Raw genomic sequence first — 26,146 nt, forward strand, 5'->3', positions numbered from 1 at the left:
ATTAACTGAGACCACCGTTAACCAGGGACTGCCTGTACAGTATACAGCCAGTCCCCGGTTTATGATGGGGGTTCCATTCCTATGCCGCGTCATAAGCCAAAAATCATCGTAAGCTGAAAAATTGTCAAAAATCATAAAAATCATAAGAAAACCTTACTTTTAATGCTTTGGGTGTATTGAAAATGATATAAACTGCATTTTTATTAAGTTTTTCATCAAAAACCCTCCAAATTTTTATTATTCTGCCATTTTCTAGCCATATTTCTTCTGTCAGATCGGCGTCATAATCCCGGAACATGTGTCGTAAGCTGGGAAATAATTTCTGATTAATATATTTGAAAAGCATCGTAACCTCAGAATGTCGTAAGCCGGACCCGTCGTAACCCAGGGACTATGTTAAGTATACCTTAGTTTAACCAGACAACTGAGCTGATTAACAGCTCTCCTACGGCTGGCCCAAAGGATTAGACTTATTTTACGTGGCTAAGAACTAACTGGTCGCCTAGCAATGGGACCTACAGCTTATTGTGGGATCCGAACCACATTATACTGAGAAATGAATTTCTACCACCAGAAATAAATTATTCTAATTCTTCACTGGCCGGCCGGAGACTCAAACGCGGGCCTAGGAGAGTGCTAGCTGAGTACGATATCGACCCATCCAATGAGGAACAACACTGCCTGTATGTATATATATTACATATATATACTGATTTGGTTTTGACCTGGACCAGAGGTCAACTTGGCTGCTTTGAGGACTTAGAATGATTCTAACTAAGATTCTAACTTCCCATGGGAACAGGGGGTGGCAGTAGTAGTCACATTTAATTTCTAGCTCTGGGCTCAGACAAAGCATATAAAATAGAATGTCGGCTTAGGCCCTTTATTCAAATGAGGGGTGATCAGGTAAACAGGGTTCACGTAATTAATTATATTTACAACAAAACACAATCATAAGAAGGGGGAAAAATGATGGACAGGGAACAGAGTCCTGTCGTACAATCAACTAAACAATAGGTGAATGTTTCACGATGAACACAAAGGCGGGGGGGAGACGACTTCAAAGGGAACCACAATGGAAGATACAGTGGTTAAGGCACCATGCACATGCGAGATGATGAGGTAGTTCCACAGCAAGCACTCCTATCTGTAATCGAGAATGCAACGCTTACTAAATAGTCAACAGCTTAAGGGAATCGAGGGGGTTGCACTTAGGGTGCCAAGCAACTCGATTCTGCAACACAGGTTACTACCATTACGTTGCTAGGTTACGTACTTTACTTATGACACAGGTCTCACTGAGGTAAATTGCATTGAGAAAAAAAAAAAAGATAGTGAGAGAAAATAATATGATACGTGACTGACTTCGAGAACCTTAATTTGGGTACATTACCTTCTTCAGGAGATGGGGTTTCCTCATCCAAGGGTGCCAGCAATGGAGGATGATAATATCCCTTTTTTCCATGGGCTTTCCAACAGGTCATTGTCTGTCTACTTCTGTATCTACTGCCATTCTGACCAATTGTTCCACATTTCCTCCTGTCACTTGTCTTAAACCATCTCAGCCATTAAGGTCTTAATCTATTTTCCAGATGCTGGACACTTCCATAAATGAATGACTGCCCTCTGAAATTATTTTCTTGTGTTTTTCTGAGAACTTTTCAGCAGCTTCATTGTTCGCCGAAGTGCACTCTCTATAAACTTTGAAAGCTATGAAGGTTCCTTCATTTCCGGAAATCAGTCGAAAGACTCATGACTTTCATTAATTTCTACTTTCAGAGCACTTTCTGTTTCAGCTTATTGAAAAGATTGATTCATCCTAAGTATAGTACAACGTAATGGTGGAACACTCACTTGATACGCCCACCAACCTAACGAAGCAGTAGTTTCTGTTGTATCTATTATTAGGTCACAAAAGAGACTGCTTTGCTACTTGAAGAACCAAGGGTAAATTTATACATGTAGACCTTACAAATCGATGCAGTCAAGTTCAACACTTGCGCAATATATGTATCACTGACCACAGTCAACATGGGTATGTCTGGTTTTAAGTGCAGAATAGTCTTCAAAGACTTTTGTTGATGTCCTAAAGTCTATGGTGGTAAAACACAGATGGTCACAGGCACAATTCAAACCTCCAGTGTTTAGATGCTGTGTACAGCTTCCTAGGAAGTAGCTTGGCAACACCTCTCTGGTGCTCTGGACACATATGCCTAAAACAATTCACGTAAAAAATGCTCTTTTTTAAGCTACGGTGTTCTCCAGATTTCTTTCAGTAAAAAAAAAAAGGGTACTAAATTAGGTCTTTCATAACAATACTGCTTAAGTTGAAGTCTTGTAAAGGGGGTTACTTGTATGTGATATTGATTTGGGAATTTTGTTGCCTGGTTGTGGGATATGGTATGGTCTATGGGATTATGAATATGAGATGATATATAATAAAACCTCATATGCATAATCCCATAGACCATACCATATCCCAAAACCAGGCAACAAAATTCCCAAATGAATATCACATACAAGTAACCCCCCTTTACAAGACTTCAACTTATGCAGTATCTTTATGAAAGACCTACTTTAGTACGTTTTTTTTTTTTTTTTTTTTTTTCTGAAAGAAATCTGGAGAACACTGTAGCTTAAAAAAAGAGCATTTTTTACGTGAATTGTTTTAGGCATGTGTCCAGAGCACCAGAGATGTGTTACCAAGCTACTTCCTAGGAAGCTATACACAGCATCTAAACTTTGAATTGTGCCTGTGACATCTGTGTTATAACACCATTGTATAGACTTTGAGACATCAACAAAAGTCTTTGAGAGCTATGCTGCGCTTAAACCCAGACATACGCATTTTGACTGTGGTCAATGATACACATACTGTGTATATGTTGAACTTGACTGCATCGATTTGTAAGGTCTACATGTATAAATTTACCCTTGGTGACCTAATAATATATACAATAGAAACTACTGCTTCATTAGATTGGTGGGCATATAGGATAAATCAATCTTTTCAATAAGCTGAAACAGAAAGCGCTCTGAAAGTAGAATTTAATGAAAGTCATGAGTCTTCCGACTGGTTTCTGGAAATGAAGGAACCTTCATAGCTTTCAAAGTTTATAGAGAGTGCACTTTGGCCAACAGTGAAGCTGCTGAAAAGTTTTCAGAAAAACAGAAGAAAATAATTACAGATGACAGTCATTCATTAATGGAAGTGTCCAGCATCTGGAAAATAAACTAAGACCTTAATGACTGAGATGGTTTAAGAAAAGTGACAGGAGGAAATATGGAACAATTGTTCAGAATGGTAGTATTTACAGAAGTAGATGGACAATGACCTGTGGGAAAGCCCATGGAAAAAAGGGATATTTATTAAGACCCACACAAGACAGGAGTGTACCAGACAGAGAGTAGTGAAGTCATTTCACATTTCATCTCTAAAGAAAAAGCTGACAAAAATGATGATGTTATGATGTACTCTACGACAGAAAATCTAATACTCATGAAACTATTTTTAGTCATTTCAGGCATACTGACATTAAGGTGAACCCCATTGATAAATGGGGTTTATTTTTTTGAAAATTATCTTCAAATCCCCTCCCCTTCAAGTTATTCTACAGCCTCTCGCCTACAAGTACTCATTACTATACAAGAGAAGAAATCGTAAAATGTGTACAGGTACTTTTAGGTATATTAGGGGTCCTTTCCTTTCCCTACAAAATATACATTTCCCTGAATTATCGTATGGCCTTTCCCATACAAACTGACTATAGAGCAAACCCACCATACATCTTGTTTTTCCAGTCAATATTAACTTCTGATACCATAATTTTATGCCTGTTTAATTATGTGGCATGGTTCCAAAGAATTTATCATTGAATTGTCAAAACATAGTTACATGAAATTCTACAAATGAAACCAAATAGGGCAATTGTAAATACTTCTTTGTCTATGGAACATAAAATAAAAACTTACTTTTTTCTCCCTAACTCCTATATTACTAAGACTAGTTTAACACATGTAAATGATATTATATACCATAATATTGTTATTTTGTGCTATAATATACAAAACTTAGGCTGCCATCACACCATCCAAAATAGTTTAATTACTTGCAACTGTACTAAATCAAGCATCTGCTTATCTATATCTCTTTGTAACTTTCTATATTACTAATACTATGCTGTAACTTTGGCATAAAAAAGATATTTTACATTACTAATATAAGGTCAAACATATAATATAGCAGTGGGTTATGTAAAACTGACTGCCCTCCACAAACATTCAACACCGCTAAAAATGGTGATGGAGGCAGGTCATGAGAGAGGAGGAGATGCAAAAGAAAGATGATGAATGCTAACCCAATGCAATGTTCAGTTAAGACATAATGGCTGATGCATTACAATTATGGCTCACAACTGCTGAAGACTGTTGATAATTACACAAGTTCTATACAAAGCACTAATGATTAGACATTTTATGAAGAAAAGATGACTGGTTATGTGTAGTTACCATAGATAATGGTTACAACAAAAAATACAGTAATAAGAAATTTCCACCCAGAACAAAACTTGTATGGTTTTTTATTTCATTTTCCATTTGATAGTATTCACTCCTATTCTTTTATTATACCTTTCAATGGAAAATCCAGCATTCCATATTATACAGTAATAAGTAGCCATCGACTTGCCTGATGGTCTGATTTGGTATGTTTCAGAGCCTGATTAACCCTTAAACGCCTGTTGGACGTTTTAAACGTCGTCCAAAATTGTCTGTCGAATGCCGGTGGGCGTTGCAAAACGCCGACTGAAAATGCTTTTTTAAATATTCGCGGAAAAATAATTGTAGGCCTAGTTTGCGGAAGATTTCAAATCCCGCGCCTCGGCAGATGCTGGGAGTTCACGGATCCAGCTGTTGTTTTGTTTCTGAGCGTCACCCAGACGCCGCATGCGCCGTCAATTTCCCCATCTCGCATCAGAGAGCATCAGAGCAGCACCTTGCGGGAGCGATATTTTGACGCAGACGTGTTTTGTTGAACTTTTGCGAGTATTAGCGTATTCGTGCTGCAACAGAACGTTTGCAGAGATGTCACAAAGGTGTCAGGACCGTGAAAGGCGCATACTGCCTGTCGGAAGTGAGCGTGTGAGGCGAGTTTTAGACTGGGATGCTGGAGAAGGACCCAGCAACCAAAGTGAATTTTAACATTGTCAACTTTGACTCGACCGAAATGATCGAAAAACGCATCCGTAAGTCATAATTATTACATTCGAGTAACAATCAATCATTTACCTTCATTTTGCAACAAACAGAAAGTCTCTAGCACAATATTTAGAATTTTGGTGAATTTTTGAAAAAAAAATTTTCCTCCGCTCCGTACACGCGAACTCCGCTGAAAATCCTGTCATTTCTTGCATCAGCTTGCCGTAATTTTTTCGCCGTTTCATATTATTCGTTACATAAAGTGTTATACATCAAAATGTGCGCAATTTCATGTAGAATACAAAAAAAAATATGTCATTCCTTTAGCTCTTCACAGTTTTTTAATATTTTCACCGAAATCACGATAACTGACAAAATTTTAACATTCGGTCAATTTTGACTCGACCGAAATGATCGAAAAACGCATCCGTAAGTCATAATTATTACATTCGAGTAACAATCAATCATTTACCTTCATTTTGCAACAAACGGAAAGTCTCTAGCACATCATTTAGATTTTTGGTGAATTTTGAAAAAAAAAAAAAAATTTCCTTCGCTCATGCATACTCCACTGAAAATCCTGTCATTTCTTGCGTCAGCTTGCCGTAATTTTTTCGCCGTTTCATATTATTCATTACATAAAGTGTTATACATCAAAATGTGCGCAATTTCATGTAGAATACAACAAAAAATATGTCATTCCTTTAGCTTTTCACAGTTTTTTTACATTTTCGCCGAAATCACAATAACTGACAAAATTTTAACATTTGGTCAACTTTGATTCGACCGAAATGATCGAAAAACGCATCCGTAAGCCATAATTATTACATTCGAGTAACAATCAATCATTTACCTTCATTTTGCAACAAACGGAAAGTCTCTAGCACATTATTTAGATTTTTGGTGAATTTTTGAAAAAAATTTTCCCTTAAACTCCGTCTTGTATGCGTACTCAGCTGAAAATCCTGTCATTTCTTGTGTCAGCTTGCCGTAATTTTTTCGCCGTTTCATATTATTCGTTACATAAAGTGTTATACATCAAAATGTGCGAAATTTCATGTAGAATACAACAAAAAATATGTCATTCCTTTAGCTCTTCATAGTTTTTTAATATTTTCACCGAAATCATGATAACTGACAAAATTTTAACATTTGGTCAACTTTGACTTGACCGAAATGGAAAAACGCATCCGTAAGCCATAATTATTATATTCGAGTAACAATCAATCATTTACCTTCATTTTGCAACAAACAAAGTCTCTACCACAATATGTAGATTTTTGGTGAATTTTTGAAAAAAAATTTCCTTCGCTCCATGCGACTCCGCTGAAAATCCTGTCATTTCGTCGTCAGCTTGCCGTAATTTTTTCGCCATGTCATATTATTCGTTACATAAAGTGTTATACATCAAAATGTGCGCAATTTCATGTAGAATACAACAAAAAATATGTCATTCCTTTAGCTCTTCACAGTTTTTTATATTTACATCGAAATAACAATAAATAGAAAAAAATCAACCTTCAGTCAACTTTAACTCGATCGAAATGGTTCAAAAATGCAATTGTAAGCTAAAAAACGTACAGCCTAGTAATATTCAATCAATTTCCTTCATTTTGGCACAATTGGAAAGTCTCTAGCACAATATTTTGATTTTTGGTGAAACTTTGAAAAAAACTTTTTTTTATGTCCGCGCGTTACGAATTCATGCATCATTTTGTGATAATATTTTCTCTGTGTTGCTTTAATCGTTTTACAATCTGTTATATACCAAAATCATCGCAATTTAGTGTACAATACAACTAAAAAAAATTAACTCATTAGCTTCAACCGTTTTCCTTACAGCGCAATTTGTATACAATTATATACGAGTTTTTTTTTTCGCTGTCATATATTCCAATATTTATATATGATAATGATATTTTTTTTTATATCTGATGGTTGCATACTAAACTTCAGGCAATGAGAAAAAAAGGAGCCAAAAATTAACTCTTAATCTTGAAAACTAAGCGCGCTGTGATTTTTTGAAAAAAACTTTTTTTCCACTTCAGCGCTACCTCTCGGAGGCCGCCGGCATGCGGGAGACGTTTTTGAAAATAGGGCTTCGGCGTTAAAGGGTTAAGTAACAAAGAACCTGTAATATAAGCTACTTTTGAACATTTAAGATACCCCACAGCTGTTAGTAATTCCATATAATTTATAGCCTCAGCTAAGTTCTTATTTCTCATTCAACTGTTTTGTAAAATGCATCACTTCTAAAAAGTACACATAAAAAACCCATAATGTAGCTGATAATTAGAGTCATGAAATCTAGTAAGTCAAAAGTGTTACTGCATTTCATTACACAGCTCTCATATCAGCAGTCCTACCTGGTATTTAAGCTAAAACATCATAGTAGTCTGCAATATGTCTGATGGGTAAGGCAAAACCTGTCAACTTTACCTTCCCCTTTTTAAATGGCAGCTTGAACTTTTTTTTTTTAAACTAGACCATGCCATAAATGAGAGCAGTTACAGTATTTAATGAAAGACTCATGCATCCTCCCTTGTCTCTCCTTAATCTAGTTCATTCAACCAACAACTTCTCTGGTACAGTATGACCTCTTAAATCCGGTACTCCAAGGTCCTGAAACTCCCATGATCTAGAACATTTTTGAATTAGATGCCATTAGTTCTTGAGTGTCTATGAGGGTGATGCCACCCGTTTCAGTTTTTGTATTTTTAAAATTTCAGAACTGAAGCTTGAAACTCAAATATATACAACATACAAAAGAACCACAATTTGCATATATACTAGTGTATCTTGCAATCTCTATAATTTCGTCCAAAAACATTTCATCATATACTTCGTGTATACTTCGAGTTGTATTTTCAGACTACACTAGGCTAGGTTTCTATGCCTGTCTTAGTTTCAGCAGATACCACTGATGATGCAAATTATATCTGAGACAGCTTTTAACTAATAAAACAGGCATAGAAGCAAAAGATCATAAGATTAAATGTGAATCTTCATACATTAAATCTGGCCTCCTAAACTTGTGACTTGTCTGAGAATTAATTAATATTTCTTATAATTAACAACCACTTACTACTGCATGCAAGACACTGGCATAAACAACAACAAGTACTGACATAAACAATCAAATTGAGAAACAGCCGTTTCGGATGTCAGTTACCGTAATGAACACACATTTATTAAGGGTTGCATTACAGTTGTCAACTTGTTAAAAATTTGCTAATTTTCAATGGTGATTTCTATAAATAAAAATAGAATTAATCTTTATTCATACTTCATGCAATGGAAAAGAAATTATGAAAGTATGCCACTATATTTACGGTTCCAGTTGTGGCTGAAGAAACGAATAATGTGCAGGCCACAAAACATTTTGGAAGAGGAAAAAGCAGCATCTGATACTGGCAAAATCACACCTTTACTTCATTTAATTTACTTCAAATATCAAAAAAAGGTAATTTTTAAACCCAGCTTTGGTAATTTACCCCCAAAAAATGAATACCCGAAACACATTTCATTTATCAACTAATGGCTGTGATGAGTCAGCAAAATGCAATCAGATGATGATTTTAAGAATGTAAACAATATCAGAATGCAAATGGTGCCTGAATGCTAAATTTAAAAATTATAATACAATAATCATGACAATAATGCATGAAATGTAATTGCATACGGTACATAAAACAGCTTTATTAAAATGATCATTCTTAATACAAAAATTATCTGAATTATGCCAATGTATACCTTTCAGTGTAATAACCAAACCGGGGTCAATATAGTCTCTCTCTCTCTCTCTCTCTCTCTCTCTCTCTCTCTCTCTCTCTCTCTCTCTCTCTCTCTCTCTCTCTCTCTCTCTCTCTCATCTACAAGTTTAAAGAAACAAAAGCAACAGATTTTTAGGTTTTTGCTAAAAACAAAAGACAGAAATGTCTGAAGTGCCGGGAAACATTGAAAGGTGCCAGATCAGAACTCGATAGTGCTCTTTGAAAGTGGTTTAAGCTCCAACGAACGGAAGGTGTCAGCATTCCCAGGCTAACAAGAGACAGTGATTATTCATAAGCTTTGATAACACAGCAATATATATGTGGAATGAGCTGGCAGGACTTCATTTACATAAGGGTTTTTTAGAGGTGATTTCTATCATCTGGGATTTTCTGTGGTCTGGCAGTAGCCTGGTGCTAAGAGAGTCCGTTTAAAGAGGTCAGACTGTACTTTCATAGCAAATATTCTTCTTTCAGAACAAAATACATGAACTGGCAACCTCTGCAATTGCACAACCTGATTAAAGGCAAAGACCATTCTTCATTATAAGTTACTCTTCCACTGATCCTGGTTGTGATACTAGCACTCATAGGATATATGGTTACGGCCTTTCATGTAAATATCTACAGTCTGCCTTGTGTAGTACACTGTATATCTTAATAAAGACTCTTTTGAGTGATTGCAAAACTATCTTTTACTTGTCATCTGTTTCCTTTGGCCTCTTCCTACCTGTATGTGTATCCCTTATCCAACATGATCTTGCTGCAGTCTTTACCTCTCTGTCTAGAACAAATCTTTTGGCTGGCATGAGCATCTAAAACTAACTTATTAGTCTAATTTAACTAATTTAAACAGTAAATACTTCTTATTTCTTTATCATAACTGCTTTTTCATGTTTTCCCTCACTGGGGTTGAAGAAATGATTTCCTGTTTGAAAGATATCAAATATCCTGATCCTGTCTATTAGCAAAAAATCTGTGATCCTTTACCCAACAAATCTTGACAATGGTCATGGATAAAATCTGGACCTACTGTATAGACAAATTGTGTTACCTATAAATGTTGACCTGCTTTTACTGCAGAAAGATATTATCTCACGTGGGCAAGTCTTTGAATAGCCATGTGTCAAAGGACTATGTAAAATTCAAAGGAGAGCCAAAATTAATTCTGAATGGCATTTTTTATGAGAATGTCCAGCCTATTTAAGCCCATATACCTCTAATGCAACTTGTAAAATGACTTTTTTATGATAAAATTTTATATAGACATCAAGTAATTACATTGCTATTAGTTTCACTCGCTCGGCAGCTAAAATCTTGAAATTTGCGGGTCGCGCTATTTTGTTTTGGGTAGATGACTAGCCCTGCCCACTTTCGGTGAAAGAGAGGGATAACTAGCAAAAGAGCTTCAATTTGTTTATGCCCTTATGTTCATGCAAGGGGATGAGTGTGGGCTCTAATCATGTAATTACTTGGTAAGTATATATAAAACTTTATTTTATAAAAATATAATTTTTATATAAGTAGCTTACCAAGTAACTACATTGCTGATTCCCACACTGACAGGAGGTGGGACGCATGTACATATCTACCCCAAAACATCAGGAATGGTAATGAATTTAATAATAAAAAAAATTGCTAACATTAATATAATGCCTGTTGTTTCCTTATCTGATAAGAGAGCTGCTACAGGAAGATACTGCCTCTGGTTACTCATCTTATTGTACCGTGGCGTGGTGGTATAGTCATGGGTCGCCTACTACTTCAGTGGGTACATTGCAGCAAAGGTCAATTCTGATTGCTAACAAAGAATAACATGCTGGCCCTGCCCTGGGTGCAGTACAGAATATGTAACCAGAACAGACGTTGTCACCTAAACCACAAAAAGATTAAAACCAAAACCCAACCATAAAAGAACTGGAGGGTATTCTGGGAACACTGTACCCCAAGGCTCCCCTAAAAACTCAACACCCTTATTTCAAGGCAAAAAAATGAGAGGAAGGAATGCTTCCTATGCTTCCTTCCCCAACACCATGCCAGCCACCGAAAATGGACCCAATGTACTGCATTATCATATGGTCTCAATTTCCTTTAAATAGTGGGATGCAAACACCAACTTGCAATTCCAAAAATTTGCCTGTAATATGGAAGAGAGATAAATTACGTGTGAATGCCAATGAAGTGGCTACAGCTCCTATCTCATGAGCTTCCACTTTACACAAGGGAAAGGCACCACCTCCAATCAAGGAATGAGCTTCCGAAACAAGGTCTCTGAGGAGGAATGCCAGGCCATTCTTCGACGGTGGACGTGAGGGGTTCTTAACCAAACACCATAAGGCACTAGAAGGTCCACGCACTACCTCTGTTCTGTGAAGGTAATACTTCTGAGCCCTCACAGCACACAAAAGCTCTCTCTTCTTCACCTGGACCTAAAATTTCTGACAAACTTTTAATGACAGAAGAACAAGGCTAGAAAGCCCAAGGAAAAGGAGCAGACAGCATTCCCTTGGGAGAAGCACACTCTTCTATCCATTGCATAGATCTCACTCACCCGTTTTCCTATCGCCAAGGCTACTAGACAAAGGGTCTTCCTAGTCAAGTCCCTGAACGTAATTGAGCACATAGGCTCAAATCGAGGGCCAGACAACCATTTAAGAACCACATCTTGGTTCCATGGAACTACTGCTACCTCCTCCTGTTTTGTGGTGTCAAAAGATCTAATGAGATCTGACAAGTCCTGATAAAAGGAAAGATCCACTCCCCTGTGGCGGAAGACAGAGCTTAACATGGCCCTATGGCCTTTGATTGTTGAAGTAGACAGGATCCTAGAGGTTTTCAAATATATCAGGAAATCCGCTATTTGCACTACAGATGTCTGAGAAGACGAAATTCTGTGCCTTCTGCACCAGGCTCGAAATATTGCCCACTTAGCCTGATATAATCTGTCAGAGGATTGCAGTCTGCACTTGGCAATAGCTTGCGAAGCTGATCTTGAAAACCCCTGCTTTCTAAGGAGTTTCCTGATAGTTTGTAGCCTGTCAGGGCCAGAGCAGACCACCCCTAATGAAACCGCCTGAAGTGGAGTTGTTTGAGTAGATGAGGTTTTCGAGGTAGCAGTCTTGGAAAGTCCGCCAGCAGGTAGAGAAGGTCCGGAAACCACTCCTTTGTTGGCCAAAACTGAGCTACTGTACTAGTATCATTGACATTCTGATGAGTCTGAAATTTGTTTACTACCTGCCTAACTATACTGAGAGGAGGAAAGGCATAGAAGTCCTTGTTCGACCAGTCCTGAAGCATGGCATCTGTTGCCCATGCTAACGGATCTGGGACTGGTGAACAAAACAGTGGAAGGCAATGGTTTCTGGTTTCTGGAAGTAGCAAACAGATCTAGAATTGGTGTCCCCCACAAATTCCATAGATCCAAGCATACCTGAGGATCCAGGGTCCACTTCGTAGGTAAAACCTGCTCATGGCAGCTCAACTCATCTGCCAGAATGTTTAGCTTCCTTTGGATAAGCACGTCAGAAGTCCGATGTGATTTTGGTTCACCAAAATTAGTTCCCTTGCTGTTTCATAAAGGGAGAAAGAACGTGTTCCCCCTAGATTCTTGATGTAAGAATGGGCAGTCGTGCTGTCTGAGTGGACTGCCACTTTCTTGTTGCACACTTTGACTTAAAAAACTGCAGTCCTAGATGAACCGCTTTCAGCTCTTTGACATTTATATGCCAGTTTCTCTGCTCCAGGGGCCATGTCCCAGAGACTTCCTTGCTCCCTACAAGAGCTCCCCAACCCAGATCCGGCACGTCTGAGAAGTCTAGGTTGGGGCTCAAAGGAAGGAGATACTTCCCTAATGACAGTCTTTCTTCTATGCTCCACCAGAGCAAATCTCTCTTTATCCTGGGAGTCACATGGAACACGAATGTGTCTGGGTAAATCGTTCTGTACCAGTTGATCCTTAGAAAAACTGCAGCAGTCTCATATGAAGTCTGCCTAGGAGAACATACTGCTCTATGGATGACAACGTCCCCAGAAGGCTCATCCATTCGTTGGCAGAGCAGTATTTGAGAGCAAAAAACTTGTTTACTGTCATCAGACAAGACTCTTATTCTTTTCAGGGATGGAGAAACCCAAAAACTCTGAGAATCTGTCATCCCTAGAAAGAGAATCTACTGAGGAGTCAGCTGGGATTTCTATTCATTGATCATCAAGCCCAGATCCTGGGCCATGAGAAGGGTCCTTCGAAGGTCCTCCGGACACCTCTCCATTGATTGAACCCGAAGGAGCCAATTGTCTAAATAGAGGGAGACCTTGATTCCAATCAGATGGAGCCATTTCGCGAAGGAAGCAAGAACTCTGGCCAAAACTTTTGGAGCTGTTGAGGAACCGAAGCACAGAGCACAGAACTGGAACACACTGTTCCCATATACTGTACAAACCATAGATACTTCCTTGAGTCTAGATGTATAGGGACATGGAAGTACAGTAAACACCCCATATTTACAGGGGATGCGTACCACACCCCACACCCTCGCGAATAGCTAAAACCCGAGAATACTTAGAACCATTCTAAAAACACTTAAAACTGCCTGTTTTGATAGTTCAAACACACACAAAACAAGCTAAAAATGCTCATACAGGTATTATCCTACTTACGATGGGGTTAGGTTCTAACTAATTCTGGAGGTTCATGCAAAGTGACTTATGATAATTCAATGCAAAGAGAAACTGAATAACAAACAAGAATTAGCTTAGCCTACACTATGGTATATTGTATACATATACGGTAGCATAGCCTACATTATACTGTACCCTATTCACATATCGTATTATACAAACGTCAACATAACGAATATGCATCTTTTCCATGGATCTTTTAAAATGTTATGCCTTAATTCACTGTATCCAATAATGTTGTATATTCTTATACTGCTTTCATATTATAAACTGCAATCATAGCGAGCAATGTTTTGGTTTGGAAATCGTTTATGCAGTGTTTATTTCGCTGTATTTAATTCAGTTCAGAGCACTTTCCTTGCTTCTATTTAGCGTAAATGAATCTCTAGATACTTTATTTATGTGGGGCAAGGTTATTTTTCATTATACTAAGTGTTTTTAAGTCGAAATATAACTAAATTAAGTCTCGCTTTAAAATTATCTATTATTCTCGCAAATAGATGACAATGGCAGTTTGGGGGTGTTTGTTTTGTGTAAAAAAAAATTGAAGATTCCATTCGCTATTTTCACTTGATTTCATCATAATATGAGCTTTACGTATTTATCGTTTATCGGCGTAAAAATAGCAGGAATGTTTCCTTCATGCCCAGTAGTTTTGATTAAAATACTTTCTCTCCAATTCTAATTACGGTCAAGTTTCATCCATGTTGCTAATGCATGATAATTTACAGTATAGTCAATAGCAGCTTGAACATTGTTTTCTCAGCTTCAGCTACAACTTGCAGCTTAAATTTAGCAGTATATGTCCTTGACGATCTTTTATCCATACCAAATAAGGGTATAATGTAAAAATATATCAGTCCTATTCTACTTAACGTCATTTGTGCTTTAACCTAAGGTAATTATTTATTACTGTACGATGGTTGAAATACCAGGTAAATGGCTGTTGTTATCCGATTCAGTTATAAGCAAAACAACAGTTTCTCGTTCGGTTGTTTATGGCTGTATGCATTTACGCAAGAGTATAACGTTACTAACAATATTTTTATCATCATTCTCTGTTACTTTTTTGACTAGAAGATGGGATAAAGAGATGGAAGAAAAGTTGTCTATTGTAATTTGTCTCTCTCACTGCCTGATTACGCTGCTGCCTGCACCCGCGCGAAATTTAAAAATATTTTATAAATATTGTCGTATCGGTATTAATTGCTTACCCCACTGCAAAATCAAATTATCATAGGGTGAATTACCGTAACTCGAGCATTACCCGAGTATTTTAATAGTTTTATCACAAAAAGTGCATTTAGTCATGAAAATGAGATGAAAATACAGTAATTAACGAATATTTCTCAGTGAAAAATACCGTGAATGGGTGAATTTTCAGCAAATAATGTGTATATATGTTCCATAGAGAAATCAGCGAATAGGTGAGTCCACGAATCGTGAGACCGCAAATACGGGGATTTACTGTATGCGTCCCGCATATCTATGGATGTCATCCAATCTCCCTGGCAAATGGATGACAGGATGGTTCGGTCTGTCTCCATCCTGAACTTTGTCTTCTGGAATATATTCAGGGTGCTGACATCCAGAATTGGCCTTCAGCCTCCTGATGCCTTGGGCACTATGAACAGACGGTTGTAGAATTCTGGGGAGTTCACATTCTCGACTAATTCTATCACCCACTTCTGAGGAGGGAAGAAACTTCCTCTTAGAGGGCCGAAGACCTCTTTGAGCCTATGGAGTAGACTGTCAATACTACTGGCGTGCTGACCAAAGAAGGCTTTCCTTTGAAAGGAATGGTGTAACCTTCCCTCAGGACATTCACGACCCAAGGCTCTGCCCCTTTCTCTCTCCATCCCTCCCAGAAGAGGAGGAATCTAGCTCCTACTGGACTTTGGAGGCCATAGTTCTCACTTGCGAGAGGAAGCTGTAGCTGAGGATTCTTGACGACTCGAGACGAACCTGCCACTAGATCGGGAGTAAGATCTCTGCCTGCTGCCACAAAAGGGCCGCATCTGCAGAGGAGAGACTTTCCTAGAAGCAAGAGCGGACATCTCCCTAGGCCGCCTAGAAGATTGGGTTAAAAGACCCTGGGTGCTCTTCTTCTGAAGATCTGATGATATCTCCAGAACTGTAGCCTGCAGGAACATATGGAGACAGTCCAGAGGGGAAAATAGGAGTGCTGACTTCTGCAAGGGAGTAACTCTCTAAGAGGTGTAAGAACACCACAGTTCCTTCTTTTTAAGAACTCCCATTATATAAAGGGAAGCCATCCCTGATCACTTTGTCTATACATGAAAGCACCCCTAGCCAGTCAGTAGCGCTATCTTCCGGTAAAACAGGGCAGTCCTTAATCTTACGAGCCAGAGCGACCACTGCCCAGCCAAGGAAGCTTGAAACTTCAAAAACTTTAAACAAGTTCTTAAAAAGGTGGGCTAATTCAGAACTGAACATAATCTTTGCTGAAGAAAAGGCAGATCTTTGAGATGAATTGATCAACCTGGAGAAGTCTCGCTGGGAGGAGGCATAAACTCCCATAGACAACCTGGAAGGAGGAAAGCCGAAGATGGCTCTTCCTTGATCCCTCTTCTCTGCCAGCCATCCATCAACATCACTCAGGGCTTTCTTCGCTGATGAAGAAAGCACCAACTTGGGCAGCTTTGCAGATTCAGTTGACTGCAATTCCATAAGAAAGGCAGAAGAGGGCTAAGATGGAGCTGCAAGTGAAAAGAAACTTGGGAAGGTCACAAGAAGATACCTTAACAGAGGTGCGTAAGCTGATGGATGAGCATCCTGAACAAGAACATCGTCTTCTTCGTCAGAGGATATGGAGACAAAGCCAAAGTCCGGAGGTGAGGCAGCCGACAAAGCCTTCTTGAGTAGGCCCAAAATACTGTCTACTGTAATTTGCTTTGAATAGGGTCCACAGCTGTGGATGCCTGTGTACTAGCAGTAGGCTTAGCCTAAAGAAGGGGAAACTGATGTACAGAAGGTGCTGGGTGCTTTACTGCTTGAGCTCCAACCAAAGACGACGAAGCTCATATCCCGATAGCAGAAGCCAGACGATCAGTCAAAGTGGGAGCTCTGCCATCGCTGGACAAACTGGAGTCACTGGGCATTCGGGTGCTCTATGGCACTCAAGAGAAGACAGGTGATCAGGTGCTAATGAGTACTTAAGACATTCTCGGGTGCTCGACACCCAAAGAAACTTCAGAAATTGCAGTTAGCTCAGGTGCCGGAGGCTGCTCAGAAAACACCTTGGAAGAAGAGAAGCGCTTACAAGAAGAAGGGCGCTTGGAAACCACACACCGATGCTTTGCCCAGGAGGGGACTGAAGATAAACGCTCCAGGCTGTCCCAATGGCTACAAGACGGACGAGGGCTACACACAGGTTCTTTGAATCTCTTACGAGGCCCTGGAGGAGAATGCAACACATCCTCGCACGTCTTTTCAGAGGACCTGATTCGCCCACAAAGCGCCCTTGGTGCCTGGGGCTAGAATCATCCAAGCTTGACGAAAGATGATGCAAATCCATGGATACACCTTTCCAGTGGCACTTGGCTGCAACCTGGTACTCAGCAACAAGTTCAACCGAGGGGCCAACTATTTTTGGGCAGACCCCACCGACCTCCCTTAGGCCACCAGTTCGATTTCTCCCAGGTTTAGGAGAGTATACCACTGATCACTGCCTATGAGAATCAGTGGGATGGGCAACCACCTCCTCCATTAACACTTCACTAGCGCTAGGTGCTACTGGGCACTAAGCTGACACTACACTAGCACTAGGCACTACGAATCACCCTTGCTGTCCATTAGGACTTTCACAGATGAAGGTAACTGAGCAATGGATTCAACTATTAATTCAAACCTCTTATCAATCTTTAACTCGAGGCTGGCAATGGGGTTGGGTTCGGAAGCAAGAGAGCCAAATAAAAGAGTGGGTTGCACAGATGTAAAATTGGGAATGAGATTCACAGAAATCACAGGAACATCAACATCAACATTATCATTATCATTAAAATTAGGAGATTCTTGGCTAGGTAAAGACTTACTATGTCTATCAGTCGCCTTCCTCTTCTTATCCCTAGTCAGTTTGTTTAAATGTGATCTCAAAGTCTTCCACTTCTTACTATCCCAGTCAGAACATTCGTTATATCTTAAATCCACTGAACATACCTGTCCCCTACAGTCTGTGCAGATTATATGTGAATCTTAAGATTCTTTAGTCAAACGAGTATTGCAGCCTTTGCTGCAATACCTAAAGCTAATTGAACTTGAGTCTGGTATTCCAGAAAACAAGTCAACTTAAGTCATAATCAGGAAATAAAAGTCTTAAATTTAATTAATAATGTTCTCAAAATAATGTTCAAACAGAACCTAACTCCATCATTACTTGAGCCAAACGAAAGTGGCAAGTGAGAGAAGGTCTCCGTCCAATGCATCGTATTGACATCAAAGGATTTCGGACCTAAAAGACCGCTCAGTGAGGATACGAGCAAACAATCTGACCAGCTTATTACCTGCGGATTAACTGATTTAGCGTGTCAGACAAAAAAAAAAAATAAATAAATAATCTTGATCTTGTCTGAGAGGGGTTGATATCTAAATCTTAACCACATGTCAAGTTATTTGTCTTTTCATATAAATAAATACTACATTTACAATTAAAAAGTTCCCTTGAGTTTGAGCCATTATGTATCATCAATATAACAGTACCATGTTACAGGAAAATGGAAAATCTTGGGGATGTACAGTACAGGCATTCAAATACTCCATATATAAATTTGAAAGAACAGGCGAAAGTGGGTTTCTATATATATATATATATAATATATATATATATATGTATGTATGTATATATATATATATATATATATATATATATATATATATATATATATATATATATATATATATATATATATATATATATATATATATATATATATATATATATATATACACAATTAAAGAGGAGAAACAATCCTATACAGAAGACATGTGGGTCTTAAGGATAAATGTATTTTGAAGGAAGAATACACTTATAATCTATTAAAGTGCTCTCTGTGTGGCTCTGATTGATATGGGATCATAATTCTTCCAAGGTTCCTATTTGTTTTCTACTGACCACCTGAAAAAAAAAAAAGCCGAAAAGGAAAATATACCCGGGATGGTGACCGACGGAACCCTTCCACCGTTAAGACCTTAACGCATCTTCGGTTTCAGGACTTCTCTAAACCGCGCTCTCCAGGTAAAATGAACAAACTCTTTAGATTTCGCCACCATACATTCAGTCTCTTAAGCGCCACTTTCGTTTGGCTCGACTATAGTAAGCCATAAGGCTACCAAAGCAAGCATACTTCACCAAATGATGAAATGACAATTGGAAAATAATGAATTCCAAAACCAAAGCTGCTAACTGGTGTACAGCCATCAGCCGGCAGAAACAAACTGAGCTCTTTTGCTAGTTGTTCCTCTTTTTCCCCAAAAGTGGGCGGGGTTAGTCACCTACCCGAAACAAAATCGTGCAACCCGCGAATTTCAAATTTTAGCTGCTGAGGGAGTGAAACTAATAGCAATGTGATTACTTGGTAAGTTACTCATATAAAAACAAATATTTAACCTGTTTTATTCCAACACTGTTTGAACTAAACCTTTAAGAACCTGTGACAGCACCTCTTAAGTTACGATACACCACAAATTTCTTGGCTGATCGTTTTCATTTTATAATTTCTATTGCAACTAGGATGTACTAACATGAACTGGCTTACTTAGACACCTGCACATACTGTGCAGTGTAGACCTGTGTGCATGTCTGTCTCTCACTGATGGCTCTCAAATGTTCAACATACATTTTTTGAGAATATTATGAATAAATACTTTTGTGCATGATTCAAGGAGGGGGGGGGTTGGTGGTGAAGTTTATATACTAATAAGCCTGTTAATTCTGATGGGAACAATGGAGAATAACAGTTGATACATATGTCTCTTTTGTAGTGAGAAGAGTGGGGGGAAGGAATTATTCACCACTGGCACTTTCTAAAAACTTATTTAAAGAGGGCTTGAAAATCTTTGTGCAGCCTGAGGCCTTCATTATCAACTGACCATATGCACATTAAATGTTGCCTTTGAAGCTAAGCCACATACAGTATACCCTTAGCTCCAAAGTTGTTTTATATTTCTCAAGTTAACTATAAGCCCTTTTTTGCATGCTGGTGGATTGACAATGATACTCCATTAGCTAAACATGAGTGGTACCTAATGCCCTCCTGACTACTAACAAATTTCTGTTAGTCCCACTTTACATCAAGTTATAGAATGTATGAATGTCTACATCGAAAAGAATCATCTTTTTCCTAGTTTAAAAGCTGGCCTTCACACGGGCTTGGATGTTTGTGATGCATTTCTAGTTCCTGTGTTGTAAAGAAATCACCAGATTCTAGTTATGAAGTTCAAAGATTGGTATTGACTCAACAGTTCACAACTCAACTGATATGGGAGTATAGAGAACATCTCTTATTATTATTACTGACGTTTTAACAAACAGTGTTAAATGGTAGTGAATGGAAACTAAAGTGACAACAGAAATGTTATCTCTGGTGTTTCTCACGTTAGTATTCTTGGCCCAATAATACAGTATCAATTCTTATACTCAAGATTCCTTATGCATACAATGTTAGCCCATTTACATCAATTTAATCTGATCTACAGCTGTGAATGCTGATTCTCTTTGCAGAGATATACCTAAAATTAGTATAAGTTTAAATTATGAGGAATGAAGTTGAACCCCAACAAAATTCAGTCCTCAGACTGACTAACAATGGATCGAGTGTAGTTATCAGAAATGTAATAGATGGTGGTTTTTTAAGAACTATTTTCTTAAATTTTATTCACTTGAGCATTTCTCTTTCATTACCTTTGAGGAGTTCAGTAAATCAAGAAACTTTTGCTCTAAAGGATTTATACCTTGCTGTCTATGAGATAAGGTTAGATATATCAGCTTTCATTTAAAAAATTCTCTAAACCTAAGTCTTTAAAGTCATGTTTGCTCTAAGTCTGCAGGAAGCTTCATTCTTTGAGGATTAAGGAGTTGTACACTATCATCCCTGTAGATAATTCTTTTGGTTCCCAATTGCATAGCTTTCTGCCTCTTGTATTTTGTCTCTTTCCACCTAGCTACTAAACTCTCACAGCATGCCACACTTTTCAAACTCCAAAGAACATTTAATAAGAACTTGGCCAATTTACAATTTATCTTATATATCATGCCACCTCCAATGAAATAACACCAGCCATCTATACTAATTATTTTACTTTAGTTCTTGTTTGTACAGAACTCAAAACATTAACTACACCACCTCTCATTTTACCAAGCATAACTTGAAAGGGCAGTTACAGAGAAAAAGCATTACTGAAATACTAAGGGTTTCCAATGGTTTCTTTCAAAAACAAGGGTTGCAATTCATTCTTACCATTATTGTTAAATGCTACAGTTTAACTAGACCCCTTGTGATAACAAATAAGTGACAATATAAAATAAGGCAACAAAAATCTGGTTCTAGATTAATTCTCTGATTCATGCCCAACTCTCATCAGTCTTCATAAAAATCCTATCTGTTACCACAAAATGCTACTAACACTGAAAAGCAAACCAAAAATAGCCTCTTTCAGAGGAGTACTGACTTTTACAGGCAGTCCCTGGGTTATGGTGTTCCGACTTTACAGCACTTGGTTCTGGCACCGTTAACCTGATTTTACGGCATCGTAACCCAGTTTTACAGCGCTTGCACGCCATGGGCACCATTTATTTCCATTATTGTCCCATTATTATTATGTTCATGCTGCCGGTAACAGGACCCCTGCCATAAACCGGGGACTGCCTATATTGTTATTCATACAGCACATTCATGACACCTTGTAAACAAAGCTTCCACATTAGAATATCCTTAGATCAAGCAGAGCAAAATAGAAATGAAAGGAAAAATTTTGGTCATTTAATTTTTTTTTTACAATGATGACATCAGGAACCATAAAAAGATTTCTATAATTAACCATCAAAACTTTTAAGAAGTGCACGAATTTACTTTTGGGCTCTGTAGTTCAAATCTCTCCCTCTTTTTTCACTCTCGACAAAAATAAGAGGAAGTAAAGCCAAACATAGTACAGTCGACCCTCGTTAATATGGACTAATTGGGGGGCCAGGGTGTCTGTCTTGGCTGACAGTCCAGTTTAACTGGCGATATCTCTATACTTACCTACAAATACCTATAAATATACAGTACTTCATTATTTTTATAAAGAGCGTGGATAATAAACTAATGTAGAAACGTTTGAATTGAAGCTCATGGTAAAAGATAAAAAATGAAGAATAAAAAGTGATAAAAATTACAGAATTCAGCCACATATGTACAGTAGATGCCTAGACCTAGACATGAATGCATAATTGTTAAGTAAAATGAAGTGGAGTCTCCAAAATAAAAGAGTAAGATTTTTTTCCTTTTTCATGTTTTTTATTTCAATTTTTTATTCATTATAGTTTATTATTATTTATATTAATATACTGTTGAATAAATGTGAGATGATTAAGATCATCAGTAATAAAACACATTTTGTTTTCAACAAAAACATTCCGTAAACCACAAAAATATACATAATCAAAATGATTGTAATTCATATCGATCTTGGAGAGGTTTTTTTTTTATTGTTACTAACATTGTCATAAGTTTGCAGTCATAAATCTGAGGATGGTCCGGGAGTAGGATTCGCAACTGATGACGCATCACCACAACAGACTGTTGTGGGATTTTTCATACCACTATATTAAGGTTAAAATTATTGTTGAATTCATGTTTTCACAAAGAAATAATTATATAAAGCAAATTATTGAGTAATTTTTGCCATCAGCAGTCAAATTATCACGATCATGGCAACGTTCAAACTTAGTGCCGTCAAGACGTATGTCTATAAATAGAACAGAAGTAGAGGTCCGTCATTGGCTAGCAGATCTCCATGGCAACAAGCCAGCCAATCAGGTTTTAGCTGTATTCTGTCTAAGAGAGAACTTTTGCTTAAAGAATCTGACAATGACTAAGTGCACGTGTTTTGAATACAATACGTAGTTTTTACAACTGTATGTATTTTCCTGATTACATGAAGAGTAGAATGAATTCCTTCTTATTACTTTGAGTGCAAAATTGTTGGTTCAGAGATTCTTCAGCAACAAAATATTTTATTCATGGCTTCAGAAAATATTTACTAAAGCTGCGTTGACATACCTTTAAAACAAAATTCTTCTCTTTAATCTCCCGAGAATAGAATTATGCTGCATAGAGGGAACTGGCAATTTCTCTCTTTCTCTCTCTCTCTATGTCATTTGCCACGTAAACGCAGATAGAGTTACGCTGCACAGAGGGAACTGGCAATTCTCTCTCTGTCATGTCATTTGCCACGTAAACACAAGTATTGTTCAGTAACTCAGTTTTTGTCTTCGTAAAGTTTACCTTTGTCATGTCTTTTCTTTCCTAAAAACATACAAAGCATCATACTATGGCTACCAGTCAGGCAGCAGATAGTTAAAACTGTTAATGCTCAGTGATTGGCTACGATACTTCCTATCGTTTCTTAATGACAGTACGTACTGTGCACAAGTTAAATTGGTTACAAGTTAAAAGCATTTCAGTTCAGTACAATATAAATACAGAACAGTATATATAAAATAAAAATATATATGAAGAGTTTTTTATTTACTTTGGTAAATAAAAAGGAAATGGTACGCGACGAGCGGAGGAACAGTAACTATCTTAAATCAGGGTCGAACATTACGTATTTTAAATCAGCTGACCCTCTTCGGCGTCCATCTTATCCAATGTCTGAATTAATGAGGTCCGGCTTAACGAGGGTCGACTGTATTTCTGGATTATGAAGTTCCAGTAATTCAAGTATACCCTTTTGTACAGAGGTAGCAAAATCCATCTAATTCCATGTAGTTCAAATACAGTATAAGCAGTAAATATAAATCCATCTAATATTTACATGAATTTTCATTCTCATGACAAAACAAATAAGTGATGTAGCACCATGGAGTCCTCAACGACCCTAAATACCACAAGACATTATTAGGTTGCCCTCTTGCTCAATATACAGAATCCATGGTTGTAAGTAGTAATTCTTTTCTTTGTAAGACATTGAAAGAATGACACCCATGGTATTTCCTTAACTAGTAACTACGACTAAACTAAAAAATCCTACTCAAGGTTCACAAAGATTTAGAAACCGTTAACCTTCTCATGAAAACACGAACATGCCAGAAAAACTTCCACCAAGTTATATTTACCAAAGGAGAGTACTAAAATCTATTTAAATAAATAAATTTGAATAATCCTTAATCTAAATAACTGGTAACTTTCATCACCTGTTTTCACCAACTGGATGGGTTGTTGAGGAAACGGATGATGTAACATCTGAAGATCTTCCCTGTGTTAACTGAGGCATTCTGGAGAAATTTGAATGGCTAGGACCTGGATGTGTTTGACTTGAAGGTTTTGGTTGAATTCTAACTAGACCAGGTGGATTTGCTGGCCCAGCAGGAGCAGGACCAAAGTTATGAAATTTATGATGCATACTGCTATTACCCTGAGAGAGAGAGAAAAAAAAAACAAAAACAATATCACTAACTATGGTTTATGTGAATATCTTACTACGAAACTCACCAAATGGCATCACTCAGGAACAAAAGCAGAAGGACAGTTAACTTTACCTTACCAAAGTCTTAAAATGCCTTTCAACTCGAAGCAATCAACACTCAACCTCAAGTTACCAATTTCAATGTTAGAAATCATCACATAAAAACCTAGACTTTAACAGTTATTTTAAAACATGGTTTTAATTTTATTTAAGCAAATCTTCTAGATTACTTAATATATCTACTGAAGTAAAATAAGGGAAACATCCTATCACCCATACAACAATTTCCATAGTCAACCAGTACAGCAACTCGGTGCTTCTCTGGTTCCCAAAGCAAGCAATGGTGGTCACAATGTCAGGCATGATTAATTGTTCATCCTTCCAAGGATGTCACAAAAACTTGGAGACCATGAACAACAAGCTTTAGGTTGACAACAAGATGCCCTTGCTAAAACCATCAACAATACACTTGAAGATCAACAAAACGTGAGCCCAAGCCTCAATTCAATACACCAGAAAATATCAAAACTTCAGGACCTGAGGGAAATGAGAGAAACTCCCTGACAATAACCTGTTCCATGTCTTGCAAAATTGCTCTTATTTGAATCAGAAAGTTCTCAGGCACTGATGACACCTTCCAAGACCTAGAAAGCGAAAGCTGAAGCAAATAAATCCTGAAGCAATGTGAGGTGCCAGCTTACAAAAACAAAAGATGGTTGATCAAGACATAGTTTCTGGGGATACCGATGAAACCACTGGGTGGTAACTAACCATCTTCAAATTAAGTCTTCTAAATGTTGGACCGTCTCTATGTCAATGAACACACCTAAATAAGCTGCCTCTGTCGATGTCAGATCTGATTGTTTCCAGTTCACCTACAGCTCTAGAGAGTAAGATAGATAGAGAAGAGAAAATTTGTTGCAGAACTTTTCTTGATAGTGCCTTGATCAACCAGTAATTGAGGTATTGGAGCAAACAGAGCCAAACCTAGGAGCCCATGCCACGACTGGAGCTACATTCTAGTGAGAACCTGTGGTGCAATCAAAAGTGAAACATCAAACTTTAACATCCTATACCATTCTTCTCCATGTGAACCTCTCGAACTTTGTCACCTTACCAACTTCAGTATTTCCATCATGAAGGTCGGATGGAAGATTGTGTCGGTGTGGACGCAAGCTGATAACTGGCCTACCCCAACCCAATGCCTAACACTACAGATGTGAATTTGAAGCAAAGTGAGTCTTGACTCACCTCCTTGATTACAACTGTCACTGACATGGATTTTTCCTCTCAATCAAAGAGCCCAGTACAGTACTTCTTGCTGGTTATGATCATCAGAGTAGAACTTGCTGGATGACTCTTAGTCATCCCTCAAAATCAGTCATGATAACTTAAGATATACTATACATAAAAAGAGCTCCCTACTCTATAAAGAATTTATTTACATTAATATTCATATAATTATACTTTAAAAAATTGTTTAATGAAAAGTAATCAAATGACATAGAAAAGTAATCAAATGAAATCGATCTGGAAAGTAATCAAATGAAATACAAAAATAGAAACAGAAACTTAGGAAATGACTGCACAATAACTAAGGCCTCACACCACCTTGCTGAGTACTTATGTATCATTGACCAGAAGTAACATGCCTGTTTGTGCACATAAACAAATCATGAAATTATGAATTTTTTCTGTTCAAAGGTTACAGATTTGACTATTTAATGACCTGATAGAGGCACTACAAACAAAGAATTAAATATCACAGAATATTAAAGTATAAATTTATTCTATTTCTTTCAATAAGAACACTACCAACT

At 37.7% G+C, this 26,146-nt stretch overlaps 1 protein-coding gene across 8 annotated transcripts in view; it reads right to left on the reverse strand.

Annotated features, from left to right (window-relative positions):
• The window catches only part of LOC136836301 (E3 ubiquitin-protein ligase TRIM33-like), a 313,581-nt gene that overhangs the window by 168,464 nt on the left and 118,971 nt on the right, over positions 1-26,146 (reverse strand). For all 8 annotated transcript variants that reach the window (XM_067100414.1, XM_067100413.1, XM_067100412.1 and 5 more), the window contains exon 8: positions 24,055-24,275. In XM_067100414.1, the coding sequence (XP_066956515.1) occupies positions 24,055-24,275 (221 nt within the window). The remainder of the gene's footprint in view (positions 1-24,054; positions 24,276-26,146) is intronic.

Source organism: Macrobrachium rosenbergii, chromosome 56, assembly GCF_040412425.1.
Source record: "Macrobrachium rosenbergii isolate ZJJX-2024 chromosome 56, ASM4041242v1, whole genome shotgun sequence".
NCBI classification, from domain to species: Eukaryota; Metazoa; Arthropoda; class Malacostraca; order Decapoda; family Palaemonidae; genus Macrobrachium; species Macrobrachium rosenbergii.